General features: G+C 43.3%; 2 protein-coding genes and 1 long non-coding RNA gene across 5 annotated transcripts in view; 1 reads left to right on the top strand and 2 right to left on the bottom strand.

Annotated features, from left to right (window-relative positions):
- Positions 1 to 615: 615 nt before the first annotated feature.
- On the top strand, positions 616 to 4,958 carry LOC129716806 (uncharacterized). Its single transcript, XM_055666642.1, has 6 exons — positions 616 to 641; positions 705 to 988; positions 2,302 to 3,185; positions 3,296 to 3,476; positions 3,545 to 4,840; positions 4,921 to 4,958. The coding sequence occupies exons 1-6, from the start codon at positions 616 to 618 to the stop codon at positions 4,956 to 4,958; spliced, it is 2,709 nt and encodes a 902-aa protein (XP_055522617.1).
- Positions 4,959 to 5,946: 988 nt separating this feature from the next.
- LOC129718442 (uncharacterized) lies at positions 5,947 to 6,763 on the bottom strand. Its single transcript, XR_008726898.1, has 3 exons — positions 6,653 to 6,763; positions 6,232 to 6,441; positions 5,947 to 6,174 (listed from the first exon to the last, which is right to left on the bottom strand). It is a non-coding gene; the product is annotated as an uncharacterized LOC129718442 (long non-coding RNA).
- A 5,973-nt stretch (positions 6,764 to 12,736) lies between these two features.
- LOC129718441 (E3 ubiquitin-protein ligase RNF181) overlaps positions 12,737 to 27,534 on the bottom strand; it is a 60,441-nt gene continuing 45,643 nt past the window's right edge. For 2 of the 3 annotated variants that reach the window (XM_055669227.1, XM_055669228.1), the window contains exons 2-3: positions 13,088 to 13,402; positions 12,737 to 13,020 (exon numbers count right to left, since the gene is read on the bottom strand). In XM_055669227.1, coding sequence (XP_055525202.1) covers positions 12,886 to 13,020; positions 13,088 to 13,402 — 450 coding nt within the window. In that variant the 3' untranslated portion in view covers positions 12,737 to 12,885. Of the gene's footprint in view, positions 13,021 to 13,087; positions 13,403 to 14,706; positions 14,845 to 27,534 lie in introns of those variants that run through there. The other variant, XM_055669229.1, reaches the window with a different exon arrangement.

Below are 27,534 nucleotides of genomic sequence, written 5' to 3'. Positions count from 1 at the left end.
AAAAATGGCAAGAAAAATTTTTTTTGGTAGATATTATCCCTTAATAGGAAAGGCAGCCAGTATTTTATTGAGGCAAAGATGAAGTTATGACTAATATCTAAGACGAGCAATAACCAGATACACAGCTCCTTGCATGTGATTGGAAACAAGGTCGAAACGACCTCAACGCGTCCAAGAAACATCAACTGTGTCTGTGTGCGTGTGTAACCTGTGCGGTTGCAATTTCAGCATCGAGTGGAAAATTTATCTAATTTTGGGTACCGCTGCAAGAGCGTGTTCACGTGAAAATAACCCTTATTATGGGTACTTTTGCGAGGGAGTATTAGTGAAAATTACCCGCACTTGAACACCCCCGCAGCAGCGTGTACCCAACATGACAACTGTCACCACCTGTGCTGAATATGGTTCACATAAGTTTGTTTATTTTCGTTCAAAATCGTTCGGTTTTTTGTTTGTGGACGATATTGTCGCGTTAGTGAGGTTCGATAATTTTTTTGTCATGTTTGTAAAATAATTGTTAGGGATTGATAGGCCGGCATTTTCCTCTAGCTGCGAAAAAGTGGTGCTGAATCCAGTCTCGGCGGGTATGTTGTGGTCGGCAGCCATCGCGGGATGATGAGTTTAGCCTCGATCGTGATCAAGTACACACGCGTCATTTGTTTTGTCCGGTTCAAGTGCGCGTTTTAACTGTTGGTTATTTACAGTTTGTGTGTAGTGAAAGCGAAGGTTGTTCCGCTTTACAACGAAGGTTGTTCCGTTGTGTCACGATCGAGTGCGCGAGTTTCGGTGTTTACTTGCTCGCCGGATAGGGTAAGCTGCGCTATTGGCTACCCCCGGCTAAGTGTCAAGGAGGGAAAAACACCGCCCGCCGACGACTGCTGCATTAGCAGCTTGGAAGCAACACCAGACGACCACAATTGGAAATCTTCACCACCGCAGCTAGAGGAAGGACGAATAAACGCGATAAGTCTTTCTGTTTTATTTATTCGTTTGTTTGGTTTTTGTTCTTGCATTCTAGCAAGAATCTGAAAGTGCATAGAGGTACAACTAATAATTGGCGCACAGCGCAAAAACCACACTGAAAAAAATATTTTTCTTAAAAAAATATTTTTTTCTTTTCGAGTGTGGGGTACCGCTATCAAAAATTGGATTTTTGCTAAAATTTTTGTTACGCAAGTGGTGAGGTTTCTTCCGCAATATTGTTCGGGTCGTATTGTTTATTTGTTTTTCAGTGTTATTTCTATTATTTATTAAATATTTATTGTATACATTTATTTATTTTTGTTATCTGAATCGGTGATTTTGCGTTGGTTTTGGTGGAACTGCCGAGTTGTGGAAAGCTTGAGCCTTTCCCAGTCAAGGTGGTGGCCAATCATAAAATATTCCGATCCGATTCGAAAAATTTTTCAATTCCGCTCAAATTTCTAAAATAAAAGGGAATCGTTAAAAAAAAACAAAGTTTCATACCGTGTCAATATTTAATGCTTTGTGCCTTTGAGTTCTTTTCCAAGAACATCGAGAGAATGGCGATGATTGTAGAGAGCTCAACAGAGCTTATTGGTTGATGCGGGTTGACCATTTGCATTTCGATGAGCTAGATTTTGAGTTGAGCTCGCGGAATGTTGTCGTCTCGGCTGATTCGGATCCATCTGGGGTTCAGCGGCAGCGTCGTTTACGGGGATTGTTGGCCGAAGAACGGTCTTCTCCGGTGGAACGCTTGCGCGTGTTTCTAGGGATGCTGCTGAAGAAATGGAGATCTGCCTTAGGAAGTTGAGTTCCATTAAGGAAGATCTCCGTTATAGATGCCCAAACAAGGAGGTTTACCGAACAAGGTTACTCCATCTGGGGTCTCGACTCCAGATAATCCAAAAATATACAGCAGGGGAGGTCAACCAGGAAATTTTGGGTTTGTTGGCGGAAGTTGGTGCTACATATCAAGAACATTTTGATATGTCAGCAGTACTTCCTCCAATTGAAAATACTGGGGAAGGTGGAGCAGGTTTGGGATTTTTGCTGGGCACGATCGTGCCACCAAAACAAACGGCACCCATTTCCCCGCAAAGTGTAGGATCTGGTCCGCTCGTAGGAGAAGATGTGGGGTCTGTCTTGAGCGAGTTAAGGAACGAGATTCGACTTTTACGTCAGCAATCCCAACGAGATAAAGCTCTAGCGGCTGAGAGGTCTGATAGCCTTTTGGAAGCTACTCAGAGGCTAATGGGCGGGATTGCTTCACTGAACACTATTGCTTCAGTTTTGCGAAAGACGGTTCAAGAAGTTGTCTCACTTCGTGAATCCGTCCAGCTGGCGTTCCCGAGATTGATCTGCAGACCGATCTGGACGAAAGACGTGAGACGAACGAAATTGAAGAGCCAGAAGAACCGGAAGTACCTGCTCCACCACTGGCGCCCACATTAAACCAAACCGTGGTGGAAAAGCTACTCCTGGACTTTCTGAAAGAACGATGTCCGTCACTTCCGATTAAGAACACGGAACCAGCTTTACCAGTCATTCAGTCCCAGGCCCCACAACACCATGTGAATGGAAGGTCTAGTCCGACAGGTGGGCGTTTTCCTTTGCCCAATCATACGGGTAATGAAATACCATCCTGCTCGGGCTACCATTACAATCGTCGACCACAGCGTGTTTCCGATTGGAAAATCGAGAAATACGCTGGGACAGATGATGGGCTAGGACTGAATGAATTTCTGGACTCCGTTGAAAATTATGCTCAGTGCGAGCAAATTTCAGAGGAGAAGCTGTTCAATTCTGCAATGCACCTACTCACTGACAATGCTCTTACTTGGTATCGGGCTATGAGATCGCAGAACAGGCTTTACAACTGGAACCATTTGGTTTGTGAGCTTAAGGCAAATTTCGTTCATCCGGAACTTGACGCCGCTCTCAATTCAAAGGTTTCCCAGCGCCTGCAGATGCGAAACGAGTGTTTCCTGGACTATTTCCAGGAAATGGAAAAAATATTTCGTGCTATGACGGTTCCCATGACACCGAGCGAAAAACTCGACGTGCTCAAGCGGAACCTCAGGCCGGACTATAAGCAAATACTAATTTCGAAGCCAGTGAGTACGCTTGCAGAATTGATGACTTTAGGTAAATCGATTGATGCGTATAAAACACCGATTTACCGAAAAGTGTTCGGTTCTCAAAAGGAAGTCGCTGCTTATTCGGTAAATCCACCAATTAACACCTCGAAAAAGGACCAACCAAACAGAAAGGGAGGTGGTTCGAATAACAGCCATTTGAAACCAAAACATTTTGGAGCAAAAACTCTCAAAAGGATAGTTTTGCTTCCAAAAGGCCGTCTGAAAACACGAAGAAAAAGCCAGGTGCTCAGACGGAAAAGAATCTTGTCGAGAGAAATTCGAAACCGGAATCCGAACAAAAGCCGGTGATTTGTCTCGACTATCTGGTGGAACAGCATCGACCTCCTAGTCTCGGAGTCTGTTACAACTGCGGTGGTACTGGACACGAGCATGAGGCGTGCAGAAATCCAAAACGAGTCTTCTGTATTTTGTGTGGATTCAAGGGTTTCGATGTCTTTCGCTGTCCCTACTGCTTGAAAAACGGGATTCGTACCAACTAAAGTCGCAGTTGTGTAAGGATGTGCGCCCCATAGAAAGCCTAAAATTAGACCCCCAAATTTACAACAGTTTTCGACCAGCTCATGATGAGGATTATCGTGATCCGTTGTTTGTTGAAACCATCATCCTCGATGATCCGTCGGATAATCGTCCTTTCGTTTTTGTCGCAGTATATGGCCATTCCTTCAAGGCTTTGCTCAACAGTGGTAGTAATGCCACCATTATCACTAAAAAGTTGTACCGAAAGTTTTCCAAAAGTCCATTGAAAGGTTTGGAAAGGCCAGTTGAACTTCGTTCGGCAAACGGACAGACCTTACCGATCCTTGGACAAATATATCTTCCGTACACTTTCCAAAACAAGACAAAGGTTATTTGCACCCTTGTAGTGGAGCAATTAACAGTTTCTTCAATACTCGGTATGGACTTTTGGCGCGCCTTTGGAATAACACCCGAGTTGCAAACTTGTGCTCTGTTGAACTCAGGTTCGGAGCGGGACGAAGAAGTAGAGATTGATGCTCCGAGTGAGTCTATACTTACTCCGGAGCAGATTGCCTGTATCGAACAGGTTACGACCTGTTTCCAGGCGGTAGTGCCCGGAAAATTGAATACGACCTCGCTAACAGAGCACAGGATCGTAATTAAGGAAGAATTCCATAGTGCCGCGCCTGTTTGCCGATATCCCTATAAAATGAGCCCAAGAAAACTGTCTAAAGTCTGGGAAGAAGTCGACCGTTGGCGATCTATGGGTATTATTGAAGAGCCAGATTCCGATTGGTCTTTGAATATTGTCGCTGTGACCAAACCAGACGGCTCTATTCGGCTTTGTCTAGATGCCCGGCCTCTTAATGAGCGTACAGTACGTGATGCATACCCTCTGCCGCATCCCGGGCGCATTTTAGGAAGCCTGCCTAAAGCCAAGTACCTGTCTACTACAGACTTAAAGGAGGCTTTTCTCCAGGTTCCTTTGGCTAAGGGCAGTCGTAAGTTTACTGCTTTCAGTGTGCCCGGCAGGGGTATGTTCCAATTTACTCGTCTACCCTTCGGTCTCGTTAACAGCCCTGCCACTTTGGCACGTTTGATGGACCAGGTGTTAGGACGAGGAAAACTGGAACCGTACGTCTTCGTTTACCTCGATGATATCATCGTGGTAAGCGAAACGTTCGAGCATCACCTACAATTACTCAAAGAGGTGGCCAAATGTCTAGCCAAAGCCAATCTGACGATAAACCTGGCTAAATCCCGTTTTGGGGTTCCAGAGTTAAAATTTCTTGGCTATTTGTTGAATCAGGAAGGTCTAAAAGTCAATCCTTGTAAAATTCAGCCGATACTCGATTACGAGCGGCCGGTGACGGTTACTAAACTGCGCCGATTCCTTGGAATGTGCGGTTACTACCGGCGTTTCATTGATCGGTTTAGTGAGGTAACCGCACCTTTGACCGACCTCTTGAAAACAAAGGCCAAGAATATTGGCTGGAACTCCGAAGCAGAACTCGCGTTCCTGAAGGTAAAGGAACTTTTAGTCACTCCTCCAGTGCTTGTCCCGCCAGATTATTCAAAGGAATTCATTTTGCAGACAGATGCCAGCGACACTGCTGTCGCGGCTGTTTTGGTGCAAGAACATCCAGAGGGGGAAAAAGTGGTAGCTTATTTTTCACATAAGCTAACCACTCCCCAACGGAATTACCACGCTACCGAAAAGGAAGGTCTGGCGGTGATTATGGCGGGTGAACACTTTAGAGGTTACTTGGAAGGTTTTCATTTTCGACTTGTCACTGATTCATCAGCCATTACCTGGATACTGAAGACCAAATGGAAAACCAGCTCGCGCCTGAGTCGGTGGAGTTTGGAACTACAACTCTACGACATGTCCATTGAGCACCGGAAAGGTAAGGACAATGTCGTTCCGGATGCCTTATCCCGTACTGTAGCAGCCATTTCGGCATTGTCCACTTCAGACTGGTATTGTTCCATGAAGTCTAAAGTTTCAGATAATCCTGATGATCACCCTGACTTTAAAGTTGAAGATGGTAAACTTTTCAAATACGTGGCCTCGAAAAGTGTACCATTCGACTCTCGGTTCAGTTGGAAATTGGTCCCAACCCCCGAGTGTCGAGAAGAAATCGTGCAGCGTACTCACGATAAATTGCTTCATGTGGGATACGATAAAACGATTCACGAGGTTCAAAAACGCTATTTTGGCCTCGTATGGGACCAGAAGTTCGCGAGTATATTCGCCAATGTGGGACCTGCAAAGAGATAAAAGCACCAATGTGGGACCTGCAAAGAAAAAAAAGTCCAACCAGAAATGGGTCAGTCACGCACAACCGGTGCACCGTGGCAGATGATTTCGGTGGACTACACAGGCCCACTTCCTCGAAGCAAACGGGGCAATCAACACTTGCTAGTCGTCCTCGACGTCTTCAGCAAGCACGTAATGTTGACCCCCGTTCGCAAAATTTGCAGCGCCTCACTTTGTGCGACCCTTCGCGAACAATGGTTCAACCGCCATGGAAGTCCGGAAATCCTGTTGAGCGATAATGGTTCGACGTTCATCTCCAAAGAATTCAGCCGGTTCCTAAAAGAAACAAATGTTACACATTGGCTGAATTTGAGATATCATTCGCAGGCTTACCCGGTAGAACGAACGAATCGTTCTATAAATACGGCAATACGCGCGTACGCCCGCACGGACCAGCGCAACTGGGATGCCCGCATTTCTGATGTGGAACGCATCCTAAATACCACGGTTCATTCTTCTACCGGGTTTAGTCCTCATTTCGTCGTCCATGGTTGCGAAATGGCATCAGGGGATGACTACTCCAGGATTTCCGGGGAGGGTGATCTGAAATCAAGACAAGACCAATTAGAGACAATCCGGGGTATTGTGGTTAAATATCTTAGTAAGGCCTCAGAGGGTGCTCGACAGCAATATAACGGGCGACATCGCAAATTTGCGAACCCATTCGCAGTCGGTCAAATTGTTTACCGACGAAACATGAAGTTGTCGAACGCTCTCGAGCCTTATAACGCTAAAATTGGACCACAATACTTACCGGCGAAAGTTCTCGCCAAAAAGGGGTCTTCGTCCTACGAGCTGGCTGATCCTACCGGGAAAAATCTTGGTGTCTGGCCAGCAAATCTTCTCAAACCAGCATAAACTGGTACAATTTTATACCGGCGGCCTGCTTTCAAACGGATTGTTCATTTGGGAACATTTCAAAGGTGGCACCCGGATTACATTTGGGACTGTCGGTCCATTCATGCGTTGCTCTACCTTCTTCTAGTGAATAGTAAAAAGGGAGACTTACACTGCTGTAAGAAGGTTCTTCATTACCTTCGTTAACGTTTTGCGTGCTTCGCACTAGTGGCGGAGTAATAAATCGTTCCGCTGAAGTTTTGCTTTCTGTTCCAAAATCAGTCGTGACGGTGTAAAGTTTAATTATTGTCGGAATAGAATTACGCGCCTTTTGGAAAACACCCAAGCACTGGCACTTGGAAACAGAAGGCAAACAACCGAAAACACATCACTTCACCTTGTTCGGTGCCATTGATTTAGTTTTCACCCCTCTTCAGCGGGGACTTTTTACAAATTTTTGCCTTGTTTTGGCGTTTCTTTTTCGCACAAAACACTTTTCCCCTTTTCTATGGGGATAAACACGCACGCGCAACGTATTTTCGCCGCGAGAAACCGTCGCAAAAAAAAACAAAAAATCGCGAAAACCGGAATGTGAACGGCGAGTTTCCATTCCGGTTTGTTTAGATAAAATATTCATTGATCATTCCGCATAGGACTGACGTCATCGCCGGTTGACGTCTCCAAACGATGCCGTGCTGCCAGAAACGATAAGATGGATTCGGATTAGAAACTGATCGTTTGTGGTAAGGCAATGTTACGTATGTACGGTGCGGCCGAATGTGGATATGTATGAATGTGTGTCATCGGAACCGAATGTTGTGTATTCGGAGTCTTGCATAATACTGGGGTTTCAGATTTTAACCATCAGGGTGATAAAATTGAATTCCTTAGGGAATATTTTTTTATTATTTACCGCATTATGCGAGAGACATTCTTTGGTCCCTCTCAAACGTCTCAGTATGGGAGATGCTTTTGAGATGAACAGGGACAGAAAGACATTTGGTCCAGAATGTTGACGATGACATGGGATGGGTGCCAGAAGGAGTGCGTGAATGTGTGATCGTATATGGATGAGTGAACGAATAAAAGTTGGTGTGGTTGAATGAGAAGCAATGTTCTAGAGTTAATTCAAAATGTGAGTCGAATTGCAAATGGCGATTGGAATGTTTGAAAGAGAAAATAGAATGAGTGGTTCGGAAATTAACTCTAGCTCAGGTATCGAGTGTTGGCACCGTAAGAACACGAAAGTTGGACAGTCGATAAAAAACCCGACAACCGTTCCCCTGCAAGTCAGAACCGTACAAAATTAGTACTGGGACTTGCAGTATTTTGAAAAGATGAGTTGTCTTGAAGAATGGATTAGAATTGGATTTCAAGTTCAGGCCTTGATTGGGTCAGATGATAGCTGACTGCTTCTCGCTTTGCGAATGCTTTCAGAATTAGCACTTCATACCAAGACCAAACAATTTCAACGATTCGGAACTCTGGTCGATTAATTTTTGGAATTGTTTGCTTGTAAAACAGTCCCAAGCCGTGGTGTGGCCTTTGCTGTACGTAAGAGTCGTCTCCATTCCGCTCGGTCCATGGCTGCAGTTCGCCAGCTCTGCAGTCTGCGTAGGGTCCGCAGGTCGTCTTCCACCTGATCGATCCACCTTGCCCGCTGTGCACCTCTCCGTCTCGTCCCTGACGGATTGGTTTCAAGAACCATCTTTACCGGGCTGTCGTCTGACATCCTTACAACATGCCCAGCCCACCGCAGCCTGCCTATCTTAGCGGTGTGGACGATAGATGGCTCCCCAAGCAGCTCCTGCAGTTCGTGGCTCATTCGCCTTCTCCACACTCCGTTTTCCATCTGCAGTCCACCGAAAATGGTACGCAGTATTGTTGGGGATAGATAGGCCGGTATTTTCCTCTAGCTGCGAAAAAGTGGTGCTGAATCCAGTCTCGGCGGGTATGTTGTGGTCGGCAGCCATCGCGGGATGATAAGTTTAGCCTCGACCTCGGTACAGGACACACGTCGCGTTTTGTGTTTATTTTTATGCGCGTTTTAACTGCTGTTTTTTTTGCAGTCTGTGTCGTGTGTGTCTCGCGAAGGTTGTTCCGCGGATACGTGTAAGACCAGCGAAGGTTGTTCCGTTGGCCCGTGAGTGCGAGTGCTAATACAGGTGTTTGCTCGCCGGATAGGGTAAGCTGCGCTATTGGCTACCCCCGGCTAAGTGCCAAGGAGCAGGAAGACACCGCCCCGCCGACGACCACTGCAGCAGAAGCGACCGGAGGATATTTCGAGCTGCAGGAGCACGGACGGCCACCATCGGCGACCCTCACCGCAACTGACAGCTAAAGAACCGGAATAAACGGATGAGTTTTTGTTTATTTATTTTGTTTATTTTTTTTTCTTTAGTGTTCTAGCAAAAGTCCGAAATCCGATTGGGGTACACGCTGCCCTGTAAGGGTCTGCCGGGCAAATTAAAATACGCAACCCGAAGAGTAGCTAGCTGCCCTCTGCAGTTAGCTATTTTATTAGTGTGTAGGGTAACCCCCACTAATACGTGTTATCGGTTTGGCACGTTTGACAAGACATTTCTTTAGTTGTTCTTGTCAAGCTCGTATTTGATAGTTTATGCACATTACACACGAACATTCGCCATTAATGTTTCTGGAAGTCATTCGGGGGCGCCACATTACTGAAAGTTCGCAAGGTATATGAGAAAATCTGACACTTGTGTATCTTGTTATCTCGTCTTTGCTAATATGTTACACCTTCATTCACATGGTACCTGTGGGATACGAGCACCCAAGGAAAGATCGGTGAATCAATTAAAACTTGGTCGTATGCTTACAGAGAAGGGGAAGCTGTTCTCCTTGGTCTGTTTCCCATCTCAGGGGTGACTCATATAGCGACTGATATGGAGCTGAACGTCCTGGGAGGTGACCGGATCCTGCTTGGTCAGCTAGAACCTCGCCACTATGACATCGTTGTGCTCCAGGAATTTTACCAGAGAGGAGAGAAGGTACGGAAGACTTGTGGGCGCAGGTTACAGTACTACAGGATCGGAGGCACCAATAACGAGCTGGGTACCAACTTTGTACGCTGGGCAGCTTGCAGAGTCGTGTGATTAAATGAAAATGTAATCAGCGACAGATGTGCACTGCCCTTATGAAGGAAAACCCGATGTAGAGAAGGAATTGTTCTATGCGCAGCTGGAAAAACTCTACAACAGCTGCTCGCGTCGGAATATCTAGATTGTCATCGAGTACATGAACGCTCAGATCGAAAGGGAAGAAATGTACAAACCAGTGATCGGCTACATAGCCTGCACACCGAATCGAACGACAATCGACGCGTTAACTTTGCAGCTTTTCGAGAACTGGTAGTACCTTCTTCTCACACAAAGACATCCACGACGCCCGGTTCTTCTCATACACTACCAACGTCCGCACCAATCGCAGTGCGGATATTGACTCGAACCACTCCGAAGTTGCGGTATGCCTGCACTCGAAAATATCGACCGTGTATCCGTAGCTTAACATCAAGTAGTTCCGAAACTTCCAGCCTGCGGAGGAATTCGTGCATTAGCTCGAAGCGATATTACCCACGGCAGAGATACCTGGTGCATCATTAGGACGCCTTTGGCATCATTTGCACAGCTATCAGGGGTAACGCAACGGCGACACTTGGAGTAGAGGCCAGGGCTCTACATTTTTGAAACAAAACAATGAAACTGATATACTCGCGATGTCATTTCGATTCAAACAGTTTCGTTTTCACTTGATTCCTTTCGGCTACTATCAACGAATCACTTCTTTCTCTCTTTCTTCTTTCGGATCATTTTAAATGAAACTAATGACTATTTCAATCGACGGAGAGAATGACGGAGGGAGAGACTCTTTACTTTCCTTCAGTGTCTCAATTGAAATTAGCACTGCATCGCGTCGTTTGATGGTAGTTTTCTTATACCCTGATTAAAACGGCAATGGCATCCAATAAATACGTTACGCAAGTTCCGATCAATATTTCCTTCCTCTTTCTTATATATATATATATATATATATATATATATATATATATATATATATATATATATATATATATATATATATATATATATATATATATATATATATATATATATATATATATATATATATATATATATATATATATATATATATATGCGTGAAGTACTGTACTGCCGTTCTACGCATATTTGTCCCATGTTCTAAATCATGCAAACGAGAAAAACGATTTTAAAGTTTTACATTACTTTTACGCATTGCGTCAATGTGACAAATGCAATTATGGGTTTCTAACCAGTTTTACCTTGCAATAGACTGTTTTCAATAAATCTAGTTGAAGGTTTTTAGATTTAACACTCTTTTCCATAAAAAATACCCACTGGGACAATAATGCCGTGAAATTTGCCTTCCAATAGGTAATTTCTACGCATATCAGTCCCACCACGTGCATTCGATGTTTCTCAATACAAAATTCGTACTAAGGAAAGAAGGCTGTTTATTCTTCCACGAAAATGATCACGCTAATCTTGTTGACTTTATACACAAGTGATGATAGTCGAGATGAAAGTTAGGTTATTTGAATAAGTATCAGATGACTTACCATTACAAAGGGGAATTTTTTTTAGATTGCCCATTCCCATCATACAGTATTTGAACGTTGTTGGGCTTTCTCCATTTTGGCTACACACAAAAGACAGTTCTTACAACTTCCAATTAGTATGAATCTCATACGTTTATTTTCTTATATGCTCGAAAAGGAAAATCATTCAGGTTACAAACTAGCAAACAAGGTTTAGGTATCCCTAACAAAGATATGAACGCACCGCATTTAAATAATCAAGCAAAGTGATTTTCGTTACCGAATTTCTGAAACCCGTAATGTAGTCAAATGTTGTTAGGAGAAGTCTTCAGTGCTCTGTAGCACTTCCCAAGTTGCAAATATGAGAATTAGTGGTTAGTGGGATGAATTAGAATAGAAAAAATCTAGTGGGACAAATATGTGTAGAAAATTATCGATAGGACAAACAGACTTGGTACGGTTTTTCAAGATTTTCGGAACAAACAATATTATTTTCAAAAGTTTTTAAAAAATATACATGTAAATAGACTCATTGGTGATAAAAAACGAAAATCGCCTAAAAGTAACATGGGACAACTATGCGTAGAACGGCAGTGTATGGAAGCCATCTGTCTCCGTCAGCGCTCATTGCCATTTTCAATTGAGAATCGTCATTTGAGAGTGATGGTGATAATCTCCGCTTTCAATTGAAAAGTGTTTGTATCAATTCCAAGCTCTTCAGTTGTCAGAATCACAGCAAGAGCTTTCGACTGTGTGTCATGTGACTCACGAAGTGCTTGAAAATGATACAAAAGCTTTTTAATTGAAAGTGACGGGTCAAAGCGTCACTATAACCTGATAATTGTTAATTGAAAATAACTGCCAGGCTCTGGTAGAGGCACCGATCGGCAGAAACGGCGGGTATGACAGGGAATGCGACGCAGCGGGCAATATACTTGACCAAGTCAAGGAGGCACACGATCAATATGAGGAGCTCGAGCAGCTGTCCCTTGCCAGCGATACGCGGTAGTTCCATAAAAAGGCAAATCAGTATCGCAGAGGCTATATGCCGCAAGCAGACATGTGCAATGACGCCAGCGATGTAGTCGACCGGTACAAGAAGTATATTGATTTGACACCTAAATGACGATACATCAAGCGGAGGTTGATCTAGAAGCATAAGCAGCAGCAGCAGGGATATTCTCGAGCCCCTTTGAATCTCGCAGAGGGTCAAGGCATAGAGATGGACTCTCCTGTTTGTTGTTCAACATCGTCCTTGAAGGTGTGATCCGGAGGGCGGGTACTTTGAACACTTTTGTCTAAAACTTCGAACACTCTTTTTACTTTTGTTTATTCTACTATACTACTCACTAAATCGTCCATTTTGGAAGCAACCTGTCTCTTTTTTAATAAATTAAACTCTAGTTTTACTAATTTAGTATGTTTTATTTGCACTCATCCGTTAGTACATTTCCATTTACAGGTAAAACTTCATCGTATAGATACCAAATGCAGATCTCCATCATCCACCAGGCGACATCTTGTTAATTTAGCCTACAGAAAGCGACTTTCAATCAGCCGTACATAGAATTGTGGAGCTCCTCTATTTCCTGCTCTCGTTGGACTGCTCTCTGGCGAAACTTTTTTTGCTCTTCGTAGTTTTCATCATCAGTTTTCATCTCAAATCGGCACAGAGGACAACTGTTGGTCTGAGAGTAAAAAAACCCAAACAATTCAAACGATCGGAGCTTACCAGATATACGCCTAAAGACTCACTTTCTCCAACCAAGGCAGGATACAGGACTTGTGGAAATCGTGCTTACAGGGCAGCACCAGGAATGGTTCGTTCACATCTTCGTTCGGTTTGATGCAGATCGCACAGCGTTCGTCCTCTCGGGTTACCAACTTCTCTGGTAGGTTTTTTACCAGCTCCTTACTGGCCGGCGGTGGCAACGATTCTGAGCTTAGCTCATCGGCGAAAAATCCATTTTGCTGCAGGAAGCGAACCATCAGCATCAGCTGGTGGTTTTGGGTTTGTTCGGCTGTGATCGGCTCGCAGCCCAATTCGTCAAAGTAGTCTGCCATTTTGAACTGTTGGAAGAAAAAAAACTACCATCATTAATGGTTTTCTAGGATTTGTTTATAAATTAATGTTTGGTTCAAGGAGTAAAAGTAGTAATGGAGATAGAAAATTAAATTATCTGAAAATATGACAGTGGAAACTTCGATAAATATAGTTCAGCAGGTGGGACTCGAGCCCACAATTTCCAACCTCCGGTCAGATGTGTTTTCGTCAACCACCGCAGAACGTTGAAGACGTAGTTCTAGAATTGGTATATATATACCAGGAAAGTTGCTTGATTTTGCTCCAAGAAGTTTTCGAATAAACAATTATTTTTCATGCGTCCAGAAAGTGTAGATTGAAATCACTGCAATTTAATTAATTTATTTTTATGGCTGCGTCCTGATAGTTTTGTTTGACCTTTAAAAGTCAAAACAAGTGTATTATTTTTTCGAGCAATGTAACAATTACAATTTAAAAAGTACTTCAAAAGTGTCCCAACTTGTTTTCAAACTTTTCGAGCATGCAACCGGAATAGAGATCGCGTACGGAGCGATTGTTTTTGAGTCACAATGCAATTATCCTCGCCCCATTCCGGCGGTGGAATTCCGAAAGCCGTTTGCGTTCGACTTGCATATGCTGCTACTGGCAAAGCTACTCGGCACCAGAGCGTGTTCATGCATAATTAGTACGGAAAAATACGGTGTGAAAGTAAGCGCCGGTGTGTGAGCGTTGAGCGGATGACCAGGTCAGTTGTGCATGACTATACTCGCGGCAAGATGCAAACTACGCATCTTCAAAGTCGGCTTTTTTTTTACTGCCGATGACGCTCGTCATCGTAGGACAGTCCAGCTGCGCGTGGTGACATTTCTGATAAATTGGAAGCCGCTACTAGTAAGCTAGCTCTGTAGGTGAAAAAAGACCTTACTCGCAGATTACTCTGCAGCTGGTAGTTTAAACGTTCTATAAAAAACTTCACCTCAATCCACCTGAAGCTTAGTATCTATCTGCAATCGAAGGCGCGAAAAAATCGACCGAGAAATCCTCAAGATATGAATTTCCTCTACACGGTTGAACGTAATAATCTATAGCCCAAACACAATGGATTGCGTTGCGCTGACGTTAATTTGACAGGAAATGTATGGGCTAACTGTCAAATTGCTGCAAACGCAGCCGCAACATATCCATTGTGTTTAGGCCTTTAGTGATGGGTTTCGTGACTTAGTTTCGAAAAATATTCAGTTCGTCCTATTTATGCGCACTAATTAAATTTGCTTTAACTGAAAAACCAACGCAATTGGACTGAACCATATATTGTATTATACTTACTTACTTTACTTTACTTTTTTGGCTAACGGACCGTTCACCGGTCCAGGGCCGAACGAATTAGAGATGTCCATCTTCTTCTTTCTTGAGCAGCCGTTCTCCAGTCTCCCCGTACACCAGCAGATCGTGCATCTTCTTCCACCGCGCACATCCACCGCGTGCGAGGCCTACCACGGAGTCGACGGCCTCTTCCTGGTTCTCTACTGAAGATAGTTTTGGCGGCTCTCTCGTCAGGCATCCTGGCTACATGTCCAGCCCACTGAAACCTGCCCCGCTGTATTACCTTCACTATATCAGCATGTTTGTATGCCTGGTACAACTCGTGATTCATGCGTCTGCGCCACACTCCGTCTTCCAGTTTACCGCCAAGTATCGATCGCAGAACTTTACGCTCAAAAACTCCGAGCACTCGTCGATCAGCTTCCTTCAGCGCCCATGCTTCATGTCCGCAAAGGGCCACCGGGAGTATCAGCGTCCTATACAGCGCTAGTTTTGTGCGAGTTTGCAAACTACGGGACCTTAGCTGGTTACGCAGTCCGTAGAAAGCCCTGTTCGCAGATGCAACTCGTTGTTTCACTTCACGGCTCATATCGTTGTCACATGTCACAAGCGTACTAAGATAAACGAATTCGTCAACCACTTCAAATCGTTCCCCATCTATCTCCACCTCAGCACCAACACCACGGGGACTCCCACGCTCTCTGCCAGCTACCATGTACTTCGTTTTGGCAGAGTTAATGACAAGTCCCAATCTCGCTGCTTCTCTCTTAAAAGGTACGAAGGCCTCCTCCACGGCCTTACGGTTGATACCGATGATATCGACGTCGTCCGCAAAGCAAAGAAGCATGTGAGATTTTGTGATGATCGTACCGTTTCTTTCGACGTTTGCTCTTCGTACTGCACCCTCAAGAGCGATGTTAAACAGTAGGTTGGAGAGCGCATCCCCCTGCTTCAGTCCATCCAACGTTACGAACGCGGCTGATGTCTCGCCAGCTATCCGCACGCACGATTATACGACTCAGCTTAATTAGTTTCGCAGGGATACCGTGTTCCAGCATGATCTGCCACAGCTCGTTTCTTTTCACTGAGTCGTATGCCGCCCTGAAGTCCACAAAAAGATGGTGAGTCGATAAGTTGTACTCCCGGAACTTATCGAGGATCTGTCGCAGGGTGAAAATTTGATCCGTCGTGGAACGCCATTGTCGGAAACCAGCCTGGTATTCGCCAACAAAAGATTCCGCTAGCGGTCTCAATCTGAAGAACAGGATACGGGAGAGCACTTTATATGCGGAGTTGAGCAACGTTATCCCTCGATAGTTGCCACAATCCAATCGATGGCCCTTCTTATAGATAGGGCATATGAGGCCTTCCAACCAGTCGTTCGGCATTTGTTCGTCCGCCCAGATTCTTAGTATTATCTGGTGGACCGCATAGTACAGCCGCTCGCTTCCCGCTTTTAGAAGTTCGGCCGGGATACCGTCCTTACCAGCGGCCTTGCCGTTTTTCAGCTCATTAATCGCCTTTTTCACCTCCTCCTGTGTTGGTGGCTCCACAGCTTGTTCGTCACTCATAATCGTCATCCTGTTCCTGCTCTGCTCATCCGGTACCTCACCGTTCAATAGCGCCTGAAAATGCTCAACCGTCGGTTTATCAGTAAGCAGGTTGCCGTCCTTGTCATTACACATGACCGGCACCGGGAAATTCCTGCTTCTGACTCTGTTGACAGTTCTATAGAATCTCCGCACGTCGTTTTGAGCATAGCTGTCCTCTGCGCTGGCGAGCACCTGCTCCTCGTACTCGCGCTTCTTCCGACGGTGGGTTCTTTTTTTAGCAGCTCTTGCCACCCTGTACCTCTCTCTGTTCTGACGCGTAGCCGCAGTGAGCATGCGGCTCCTGGCACGGTTCTTCTCATCTGTCGCTCTCTGGCACTCGGCAGCGAACCAGCCGTTAGGCTGCCTTTCACGCGTCGTACCTACCACCTCTCTCGCAGTCGTTTCGAGGGCGCCGTGAATACTGCTCCACAGCCCATTTATGTCTTCCACTCCTTCCTCATGCTGTTCTGCGATCCGTTGATCCAGCTCTCTGGCGTATTCTGCTGCCACGCCATCAGCTTTCAACCGCTGAATGTTGAAACGCGTCGTCCTCTCTGTGCGAGATTTCAGCACGTTCGACAACCGTGCGCGGATCTTACAAACGACGAGATAATGGTCAGAGTCAATGTTTGGTCCCCGAAAAGACCTAACATCAGTTACATCCGAAAAGTGCCGACCGTCAATCAGTACGTGATCGATCTGGGAGCAGGCTTCTCCATTTGGATGCCTCCAGGTGTGTTTCCGAATATTCAAACGTGGAAAATAGGAGCTACATATGGCCATTCCTCTGGCCGCGGCAAAGTTTATCAGCCTCAGGCCGTTTTCATTGGTTGACGAGTGGAGGCTATGCCTTCCAATGACCGGACGGAAGAATTCCTCCCTCCCAACCTGTGCGTTTGCGTCTCCGATGACGACTTTTACGTCGTGTTTTGGGCATTCGTCATAGATTCGCTCAAGCTTGTCATAGAACTCATCTTTGACTTCATCGGATTTGTCGTTTGTCGGTGCGTAGGTGTTGATTAAACTGTAGTTGAAGAATTTGCCCTTAATCCTCAACACGCATATACGGTCATCTACGGGCCTCCACCGGATGACTCTTGTTTTCTGATTTCCCAGCACTACGAAACCGACGCCCCGTTCCGCTGCTTTGCCGCCACTGTAGTAGATGTGGTACTTGAAAGAAGTGCGTGCAATAGGGCCTACTGCACGGAATTCCCTTTCTCCGGAATTTGGCCACCGAACCTCCTGAATCGCTGCGATTTCGACTCCCTGCCGCTGTAGTTCTCGAGCAAGCAAGCCAGCCCGCGCCGGTTCATTGAGAGATCGGACGTTCCAAGTACCCAATTTCCAATCGTTTACCTTAATCTTTTTCCGTGTTCGTAGCCTAGGTCTTTGCCGATTGATCCGTTCCGTATTTCTAAAATCGTTGTTCGTGGTTGATGAAAGGTTTCGGTATGCTACCTTACCAGGGTCGCGATACCTTCATCCTGCTGATGGGGCTGCCATCTTAGGTGTAGCTGGCGGGATACAGCATTCCATAATTCAGCCGCCCGCTCCGGGTCAGACGCTGTTGTACGCCGCCCCTATGGGGATACAGCCGCGTACGACCCCCTTCCCAGTCAGCATACGACCATAGTTTCCACCGGGGTTGGTTACCCGATCTCCGCTAAGGTTACTCGTATTCCGGTCGGCACCACGTGGAGGTTTGGATAGGAGTTGCTGGACAGAGGTGAATGGCCACATTAGGGTCTCAAGTTACACGTGTCCAGCCATTTGCCAACCATATTGTATTATAGATAACTCTTAAAACAAAGTACTGTTTTCCAATGCACACTGTAATAGGATTATAAGACGTTTAATGAAGGGTTTTCTTCATACTCCTAACAACTATGACCTGAACTTTACAGATTTTTGCGATTACCGTTTTTTTTTCTAATACAATCTATTGAACGCAATTGTTAAATATCAATGGCCCAATTGATGCCGCACACCGTTGCGAAAATCACTCAACTAAACACACGTGTAGTCGAATATGTCGGTATGCACGCTAAATTAATTAAACATTGTATTGTTCTCTAATTTCAGGCGGGTCAGGCAGGAGCGGCGCGCGATTTCCTCCCGTTATCACGGACTTGACTGATCGGTAAGCTTATCCATTTTACACGCACAATAATTGCCCTGGCCGACATTATCAGCCGAAAATGTGTGGCTTACCAGTTGCAGTGAGGCGAAATTTGATGGTGGGAAACAATCGACATGTCACTCTAACATGACGAAGCCGGTGCGGCCAGTTGGCCATGAAAGCGCCGATTTGTGTTTGCCCACACTGCACACTGACTTTATATTTTCGATGCTGCGGCGAATGATGGTGTTGACAAATTTTGCGCGAATTCCGTTTGTGCTCTGTTTCCGGTGAAGCGGTCCAAATGCTATTGTTGTTTGCACTGGTCATTTGAAGATTCATTATTGCTGCATGCGTGGTGAGCTGGGTTCTGCACGGTGAAGCTGAATTATTAGTGTTCGGTTGTGTTGATTATCTTTCAAAAGTGGCAACGAGTGTCATAGAAAGGGGTTTTACCAGTGGTGAAATGTAGCCACAGAGTTCAATTGATTCATTTAGTTGAGCGTATAGAGTGACATATTTTTGGTCAAATAAATGGGCTTTTATAGTCATACATTTTTTGGAATGAAAAACAAGAATTAATTCACCTATTTGGCGTGTTCTGGCCTCTCTGATACGAATTTTATCATATGTTAAAATAGATTAGCGGAAATACTTCAAAGCTGAAAATAACGGATGACAACTAAAAATTTGGAGCGTTGTACAGTACAGTGCCAATGAGATGTATGGAAAAAATTGACCTTCGAATATCGTTTAGCAGTAGGGCTCAAAAGTTTCGTCTTCTCGAAAAAAGTCCGCATGCAAAATTTCAGCTCGATCGAACATCGGGAACACGTGTCTCAAAGCGGTCAAAGTTTCACGAAAAATATCAATATAAATTTTGTTTTTAGATGATGTATGTCTTAGAAAAGCATGAAACGTCGAGATTCGGTGTTAACTCGAGGAAAAAAATTTCTAAAAAATCAACTTTCTGAGTCTTACAAAATTTTTGAGCTTGGAGCCAACTGTATATATATAAAAAAATCAACTTTCGAATTTCGTTTAGCGGTAGGGCTCAAAAGTTTCGTCTCCATGCCAAATTTCAACTCGATTGGACATCGGGAACACGTGCCTTAAAGCGGTCAAAGTTTCAACTTTTCGACCGATGAAAATAATGCATAGGTAGCAGTTCATGAAATGGTCGATATCGATTTTTTTTTTGTGATTCCAAATGTCTTAGAAATACATGAAACGTCGAGATCGAGAAATTTTTTTACAAAAAAATCAAGTTTCTGGGACTTTTAAGGCTGGGAGACTTGAAACTCTGACCGCTTTGAGGCACGTGTTCCCGAAGTTCGATCAAGCTGAAATTTGGCATGGGAACTCTATTCGAGAAGGCGAAATATTTGAGCCCTACCGCTAAACGAAATTCGAAAGTTGATTTTTTCATGTATGGCATATACATGGCCCCAAGCTCGAAAATTTTCTAAGACCCAGAAGGTTGTTTTTATAGAAAAAAGTAGTTAATTTATTCGAGGCGGGTTCCGTGGTGCTCCAGCAACAATCTTCGGCGGAGCTGATGTGTTGCATGCTGCTCCTACAGCAGACTTCTCCTTCTTGTCGATTAACCGGGGTATCGCACTGCTTACCAAGCCGGCGAGCCACACAAAACAGCAGCACACGATCCACGGGCCAACAGGACAACCTTCGTTGGACTTGCACAACACAAAGCTGCACACCAACGAGATCGCGGCCAACAGAGAGTTATGAGACCGAGTTCACCTCTGCATCTCTATGGATGTCACAGGGAGGGGATTTGTGTTAGTATAATGGGGTAGGAAAAATCAGGATTCGCCGTGGTAGGCAATACGATCATATATTTTTCAATCCCACGCGAGAAGAATAATTGTTTAAACCAAATAAATAATCGTCAGATTCAAAAGCTAAGCGCGAATCATCGAGCTGATTTGCCGGCACCGATTTTATGTCCTGTGAGAGTAAACTACGCGATACGAATCCCTAGATCACCAGCCACCGCAAACCGACCTCAAACGATTAATCACTGTACTAAAACCAAAACCTATCTATCTTTTTTTGTTATTTTAGAATCAATAAGTTGATATATTCAATAATAAAAAACAATACTGTGCACAATAAATATATATCGCGATGACGTTGTTTAAAACGGCCACTATACGGTATCCAGTTGCTGTCTTCATCAAATTTGACATGTGACTTATATTTGAATGCGAGTTGTAAAAAGTAAATTATTTTCAAACGCGGGTATGGTCTCATCCAGCCTGCTCATGTGTTAAACTATATGAATATTCGCCGTCAATATCAATCGTTGAGGCAAAAATACCTGATAAAAGATGAAAAAGGGTAAGTTCCACGCATCCAAAGCTCTATAAATTAAAAAAGAAAACACACACACCTAAACCAAAACGTCCTACATTAATTGTGTTTCGTCTACGAATATATTGCAAAAATTTAGCTTCGAGCTGAAAATAATCATTCAAAAGCCAGAGAAGTCATGAACAGCAAAGAAAAAACAATGCATATCGAAACAAAGTAATCCGACAAATTTTAAGTTCGAAATTTCAAAACATTTTAACAATAAAAAAAATTGCGAAACAGACAAACAAGTTGTGCGGTACGCGTCTTTTTTCAGGTAAGAAATATAAATATCAACAATGAGAAAATATAATAAAACGCTGCGCTTCGCGCCCTCTGGCCTTAGCACACAATCAGCCTAAGAAATCGTGGGATACAACACACACGCGGATACCAAAGATAAGTATTTGATTCATGTCGGTGAAGCCACCAGCAGTTAAAATAAAGATGGGGGCCGTTCCTAAACCACGTGGTCATAAAGAGGGGGACGGGGGGGTTTGTCAAAAGACCACGAAAGACCACGCACGGGGGTGGGGGGGTTGACGAAATGACTACCTGGTCTTTTCTGACTTATAATTTATTGTTGCCACTTAGTCAAGAATGAAGCTTTTGCATTTTAGAAATATGAATGTAGGTACTGGAAGTATAACAATAAAAATCTTAAAAAATTAAGCGAATTTTCGGCACTTGACAAATAAAAAGACCACGTGGTTAAAGTCGCAAGGGGGAAGGGGGGTTGGCCAAAAGACCACGGGGGGGTACGGGGGGTATAAAAAGTGATAAAATATGACCACGTGGTTTAGGAACGGCCCCATGTCTGTAAATGTATGCACTTATCTCAGACACCGAAGCAGCATTCAGTGAGTCAAGCATGCATGCCGCACCCGAACAAGCACAAACAAACCGTTTCCATGATTACAGTTGCCGCTCTCTCGGCTTTTGCCGCTCAGCAGAACTTGTCATCGATCATATATTTTTCAATCCCACGCGAGAAGAATAATTTTTTAAACCAAATAAATAATCGTCAGATTCAAAAGCTAAGCGCGAATCATCGAGCTGATTTGCCGGCACCGATTTTATGTCCTGTGAGAGTAAACTACGCGATACGAATCCCTAGATCACCAGCCACCGCAAACCGACCTCAAACGATTAATCACTGTACTAAAACCAAAACCTATCTATCTTTTTTTGTTATTTTAGAATCAATAAGTTGATATATTCAATAATAAAAAAACAATACTGTGCACAATAAATATATATCGCGATGACGTTGTTTAAAACGGCCACTATACGGTATCCAGTTGCTGTCTTCATCAAATTTGACATGTGACTTATATTCGAATGCGAGTTGTAAAAAGTAAATTATTTTCAAACGCGGGTATGGTCTCATCCAGCCTGCTCATGTGTTAAACTATATGAATATTCGCCGTCAATATCAATCGTTGAGGCAAAAATACCTGATAAAAGATGAAAAAGGGTAAGTTCCACGCATCCAAAGCTCTATAAATTAAAAAAGAAAACACACACACCTAAACCAAAACGTCCTACATTAATTGTGTTTCGTCTACGAATATATTGCAAAAATTTAGCTTCGAGCTGAAAATAATCATTCAAAAGCCAGAGAAGTTATGAACAGCAAAGAAAAAACAATGCATATCGAAACAAAGTAATCCGACAAATTTTAAGTTCGAAATTTCAAAACATTTTAACAATAAAAAAATTGCGAAACAGACAAACAAGTTGTGCGGTACGCGTCTTTTTTCAGGTAAGAAATATAAATATCAACAATGAGAAAATATAATAAAACGCTGCGCTTCGCGCCCTCTGGCCTTAGCACACAATCAGCCTAAGAAATCGTGGGATACAACACACACACACGGATACCAAAGATAAGTATTTGATTCATGTCGGTGAAGCCACCAGCAGTTAAAATAAAGATGGGGGCCGTTCCTAAACCACGTGGACATAAAGAGAGGGACGGGGGGGTTTGTCAAAAGACCACGAAAGACCACGCACGGGGGTGGGGGGGTTGACGAAATGACTACGTGGTCTTTTCTGACTTATAATTTATTGTTGCCACTTAGTCAAGAATGAAGCTTTTGCATTTTAGAAATATGAATGTAGGTACTGGAAGTATAACAATAAAAATCTTAAAAAATTAAGCGAATTTTCGGCACTTGACAAATAAAAAGACCACGTGGTTAAAGTCGCAAGGGGGGAGGGGGGTTGGCCAAAAGACCACGGGGGGGTACGGGGGGTATAAAAAGTGATAAAATATGACCACGTGGTTTAGGAACGGCCCCATGTCTGTAAATGTATGCACTTATCTCAGACACCGAAGCAGCATTCAGTGAGTCAAGCATGCATGCCGCACCCGAACAAGCACAAACAAACCGTTTCCATGATTACAGTTGCCGCTCTCTCGGCTTTTGCCGCTCAGCAGAACTTGTCATCGGCGACAACCCAGTAAGAATTGTCGGGCCGATGTCGGACCAATTCGCGTCCGATTCTCCGATAGATCGGTCCAACAACGGGTCGACATTTCGCTCAACATCGGTCCGATGTCGTGCTCAAATGCAACAAAAATGTCGGACCAGGGTTCATTCGCTCCTAGGGGTTCATTCGTCTTCGTGCGTCGCGGGCAAGAGGGAAGTTTAGTTGTGTTTGTTTTGAAGCAAGTCCGGTGCGGCTGGCATGCGGACTTGGTCAAAACAAACACAACCAAACTTCTCCTGCCGCAAAGAGATCACGATGGCGGGGTGTGCGATTCAATCTTCATTGTATGCGACGCAGCAACGGCGGTGTGCAGGTTGCTTTGTTTTGATTATTTTGATAGCGCGGTTTTGGATTAGAGCGCTTCATTTATTTTAGAATGGTGCATGAATAATTATTTTTATCCACTATATAAAAATGGATTTACGTAACGCAGATTTTATTGATATTATTCCCGCCGTTACTGAGGTGCACAATAAGCACCATCATTTTAAATCAAGAAAGTAAGCGGTGACATGTGCGTTTTATTGCAATAAAATATTTGTAGGGTTCGGAACAATATATTTGTGAAACATTTAGGGTTTCTAAATAATAAAAATTGTGATATCATTCACATAACGTAAAACGTGGTGGCGGGGCTGTGCGATTCAAATCTCATTGTGTGCGATGCAACAACGGCGATGTGCAGGTTGCTTTATTTTGATTATTTTGATAGCGCAGTGTTGGATTAGAGCGCTTCATTTATTTTAGGATGGTGCATGATTAATTATTTTAATCCACTATATAAAAATGGATTTACGTAACGCAGATTTTATTGATGTTATTTCCGCCGTTAGCGAGAGATCGTGTATTTCGAGCGAATTTCGTTCAACCCGCATGAATTTTGAGAGAGATGGGTCCGATGGTCCGAATCGCGTTCCATGAAATTCTGACTGGGAAGCATATGTACAGCGTGACACTGGAGAGGAAGTTTCACTGCGATGAACTTTAGACACAATACACTCTCCGCATGAACACGAACGCTAAACGCGTTCACCAACACAACACTGCGCTATTAAGCAGGTATTAGACGGAGCAAACATTTGCTATTTTTGGTACGAATTTTATTTGCACAAAATAATTTGCACAAAATCCTTCAATCTTCAATCCTCCAATTTGCTATTTTTGGTACGAATTTTATTTGCACAAAATAATTTGCACAAAATCCTTACCAAAAATAGCAAATATTTGCTTCGTCTAATACCTGCTTTAGGACAGCCATTTGCAGAGCGATAAACTGTACAAGAAAACTGTAATAAAATTCTAATTCCTGAGTCCCGTCACTCGTAATTCACTTCAAACATACTGTAATAAACAAGGAATACCCTCAACTACAACTATCAAACGATTTTCACAATTTTTTGTACTATGCACCACAATTTAACGCGATTATTAGAGACGCGATAAACAAAACGTCTACACACGGCGGGCTTCCTCTCGAGTCTCTCGATGCTGAAATTGCAACCGCACAGGTTACAAACGTCTTTTTTTTTCTTCACATATCATTGATTTAACACGGCACAAATAACAAACGTCTTAAAGAAGAAGGTTATAGTTTGACATCACAGCAGAATTTCGACCTTCATACTCATGTCTACCAATATATTAAACACGCAACAATCTGCTTCCATCCGACACGGGAACGGGAACACTGTCTCCTCCAGGGGGGATTTACCGCTGTCAAATTTCATATATGTGTGCGTTATCGCAGATCAACTCTAGTCCATGAAGTTTGTTGGTCCATGACGTTTGATAAATTACCAATGTGACGATAAAACATCATCAATTTTCGTCAAAAACTTGTTGCTGTCCCAAAATTTCACTACGAAACGCATTATTAATAAAAGTTTTCCGCGATTTCTCAAGTTTTGATAAAAAAGAACGTTCCATTTTAATTCGATCAAAACGACAAAAACCAAAACATACAGACGCCTTGTTGCCAAATGTGTTGGTCATGGTTTCACGATATTTGACAGATAGATTCGCCCTGGTCTCCTCAAACACGACACGATGCATGTTATATTGTTGCGTTTGTGAGAGCTTGGTACAATCGTATTGCGAAACTGGGACAAATAGTGGAAACTTGAAATAAAGCCGGGGCTATTCAGAAAATAGTTCTTAAACAGAACAAATTAGGATTTAAATTTTGTACATCAGTATATCTAAATACGAAATAAAATTTTTATACGTGAGGAAATGTAAGCATTTGAAAATGATAACATGACATCTGAAAAGCACACATCGTAACGCGCTGTCTGTGCAAGAAGTAAAATGAATGATTGATTTTCGTACTTTCTCTATTTATGTGAGCCAGCAAGCGTCAGAAAACAAGCGAAGGGAAAGCGTGCTTGTGATTGGTTAAAAGCTGCAAAACTATACCGGAATTGTTGATTTTCAATTTATTTTTTTACTAATTTTATTATACCATAGGTTTGGGGCAACCTTTTCCTTTTGATCAAGACATTGGCGTTTGAAATTCGATCAGGGGTGGAAACATAATATGCATTTCGAAAGAGCCTATTTTCGTTACACTTTACAAAGCATGCTACCCTACCAGGCTTCTGAAATTGACTTTATTTCCGTGACAGCAAATTTTAAACTAAATCTCATCGTATTGCACAGCTGTCCCTGCTTCCCACAAGTTCGGTAAACAGTCCGACAGCGACTAATGACAGCACACACATGCAATGCCAAATAGGCTGTTATTTTTCATCTCCTTGTGTCTGTTGGTTCTTCCAAGCTGTCGCTAATGACAGCCTATACAGCACAAAATCCTTCGGTACAAATCCCAGCGAGCTGTCAGGTGATTATGATTCACGAGAGTATGGCCGATGCTATAATGCAAGCGAGGCAGTGCGAAACACTTTTTTTCTCGTATGCAGAATAATATCATCAATGGAATAATATATGAAACGGTTTGCTTTGTGTTCATCATGGCAACGGCCAAAGAAAGAGGAAAAACGAAGGAGCCATATTCTCATTGGGACATCGGACAACAACTCGGAAGCGTGCAGTCAACGCAACGGGGAGTCGTGTGAATAAACGTTCCTTCGAAACACTGAGCACTGAACGGAAGGAGAAATGTGTCAAAAAGGAGAAAATGCAGAATCCCAACTCGGAAAAAATAACATTAAAAAAACCTTAAAAGCTGCTGTAATTGTACATAGTTATACCATAATTTAACTATGTTTTTCATCGTTTTTGCCATTTATACCATGAAAAAGGGGAGTCGTTATGTATCTTAACAGCATTTTTTCAGGCATTTTTCCCATACATTTAGAAGTCACTGACAATGTTTTTCATGGTAAAATTATTGTCGGTGGTAGATTCAACAACAAAAAACGATGTTAAAACATAGTAATGATAACAATCGTTTGCAAGCTTACAGTAAAAATACCGTGTTTTTTATGGTTACAATAAAAAACATTGTCCGTTTACTGTTCTTACCGTAAAATACATCGTAAACTTTTTTTCGGGAATGCTTCGGTCTAGGATGTGGCCAAAAAGTTGAATCTGTCTAGGTCTTTCGCTCAGAGAGTCAAGCACTGGGAGGGACTGCATATGTATCAAGAGCTGAAGACTATAAATCGTTACGAACGGCAAAATACGGTGGGAAAGTTTTAGGCCCGGAATCTGCACACCCAGATGCTAACGAAGCCTCATTGTGTCATCATGGATAATGAGACTTACGTCAAGGCGGACTTAAAGTAAACTGTGTACTTAAAGGTGATCGTTTATCCTTCGCTGACGATCTGAAGTTATACCTGAAGATCCGTTCGATAGCGGATGCCTATTGCCTCCAGCGGGAGTTTAACACCTTCACAAATTGGTGCAATCTAAACTGCATGATTGTCAATCCTGAGAAATGCTCGGTAATTTCCTTCAGCCGTATTCGTGCTATTTTTGATTACAAGCTCGGCGATACCAAAATCCAACGAGTCGACCATGTGAAGGATCTAGGCGTTATATTGGATAGCCAATGTAGTGAATACAGATACCGTAGTGAAGTCAAAAAAAAGTAGGAGGTTGTATCCAAGACACGACCGCATAAATGACGTAGAACTACGTACACTATTAACAAATGCATTGAGTGTTTCATTACCCTAGTAACACAACTGGTTTTATCAAAGTTTCACAGAGCTTTTTTGGCTGTTTTGAGCGCTATGAAACTTTGATAAAACCAATATTTTTACTTGGGTAATGAATTATAGTGTCT

The sequence above is a fragment of the Wyeomyia smithii genome, chromosome 1, assembly GCF_029784165.1.
Source record: "Wyeomyia smithii strain HCP4-BCI-WySm-NY-G18 chromosome 1, ASM2978416v1, whole genome shotgun sequence".
Classification (NCBI taxonomy): Eukaryota; Metazoa; Arthropoda; class Insecta; order Diptera; family Culicidae; genus Wyeomyia; species Wyeomyia smithii.
This window is presented reverse-complemented; position numbering and strand designations above follow the sequence as displayed.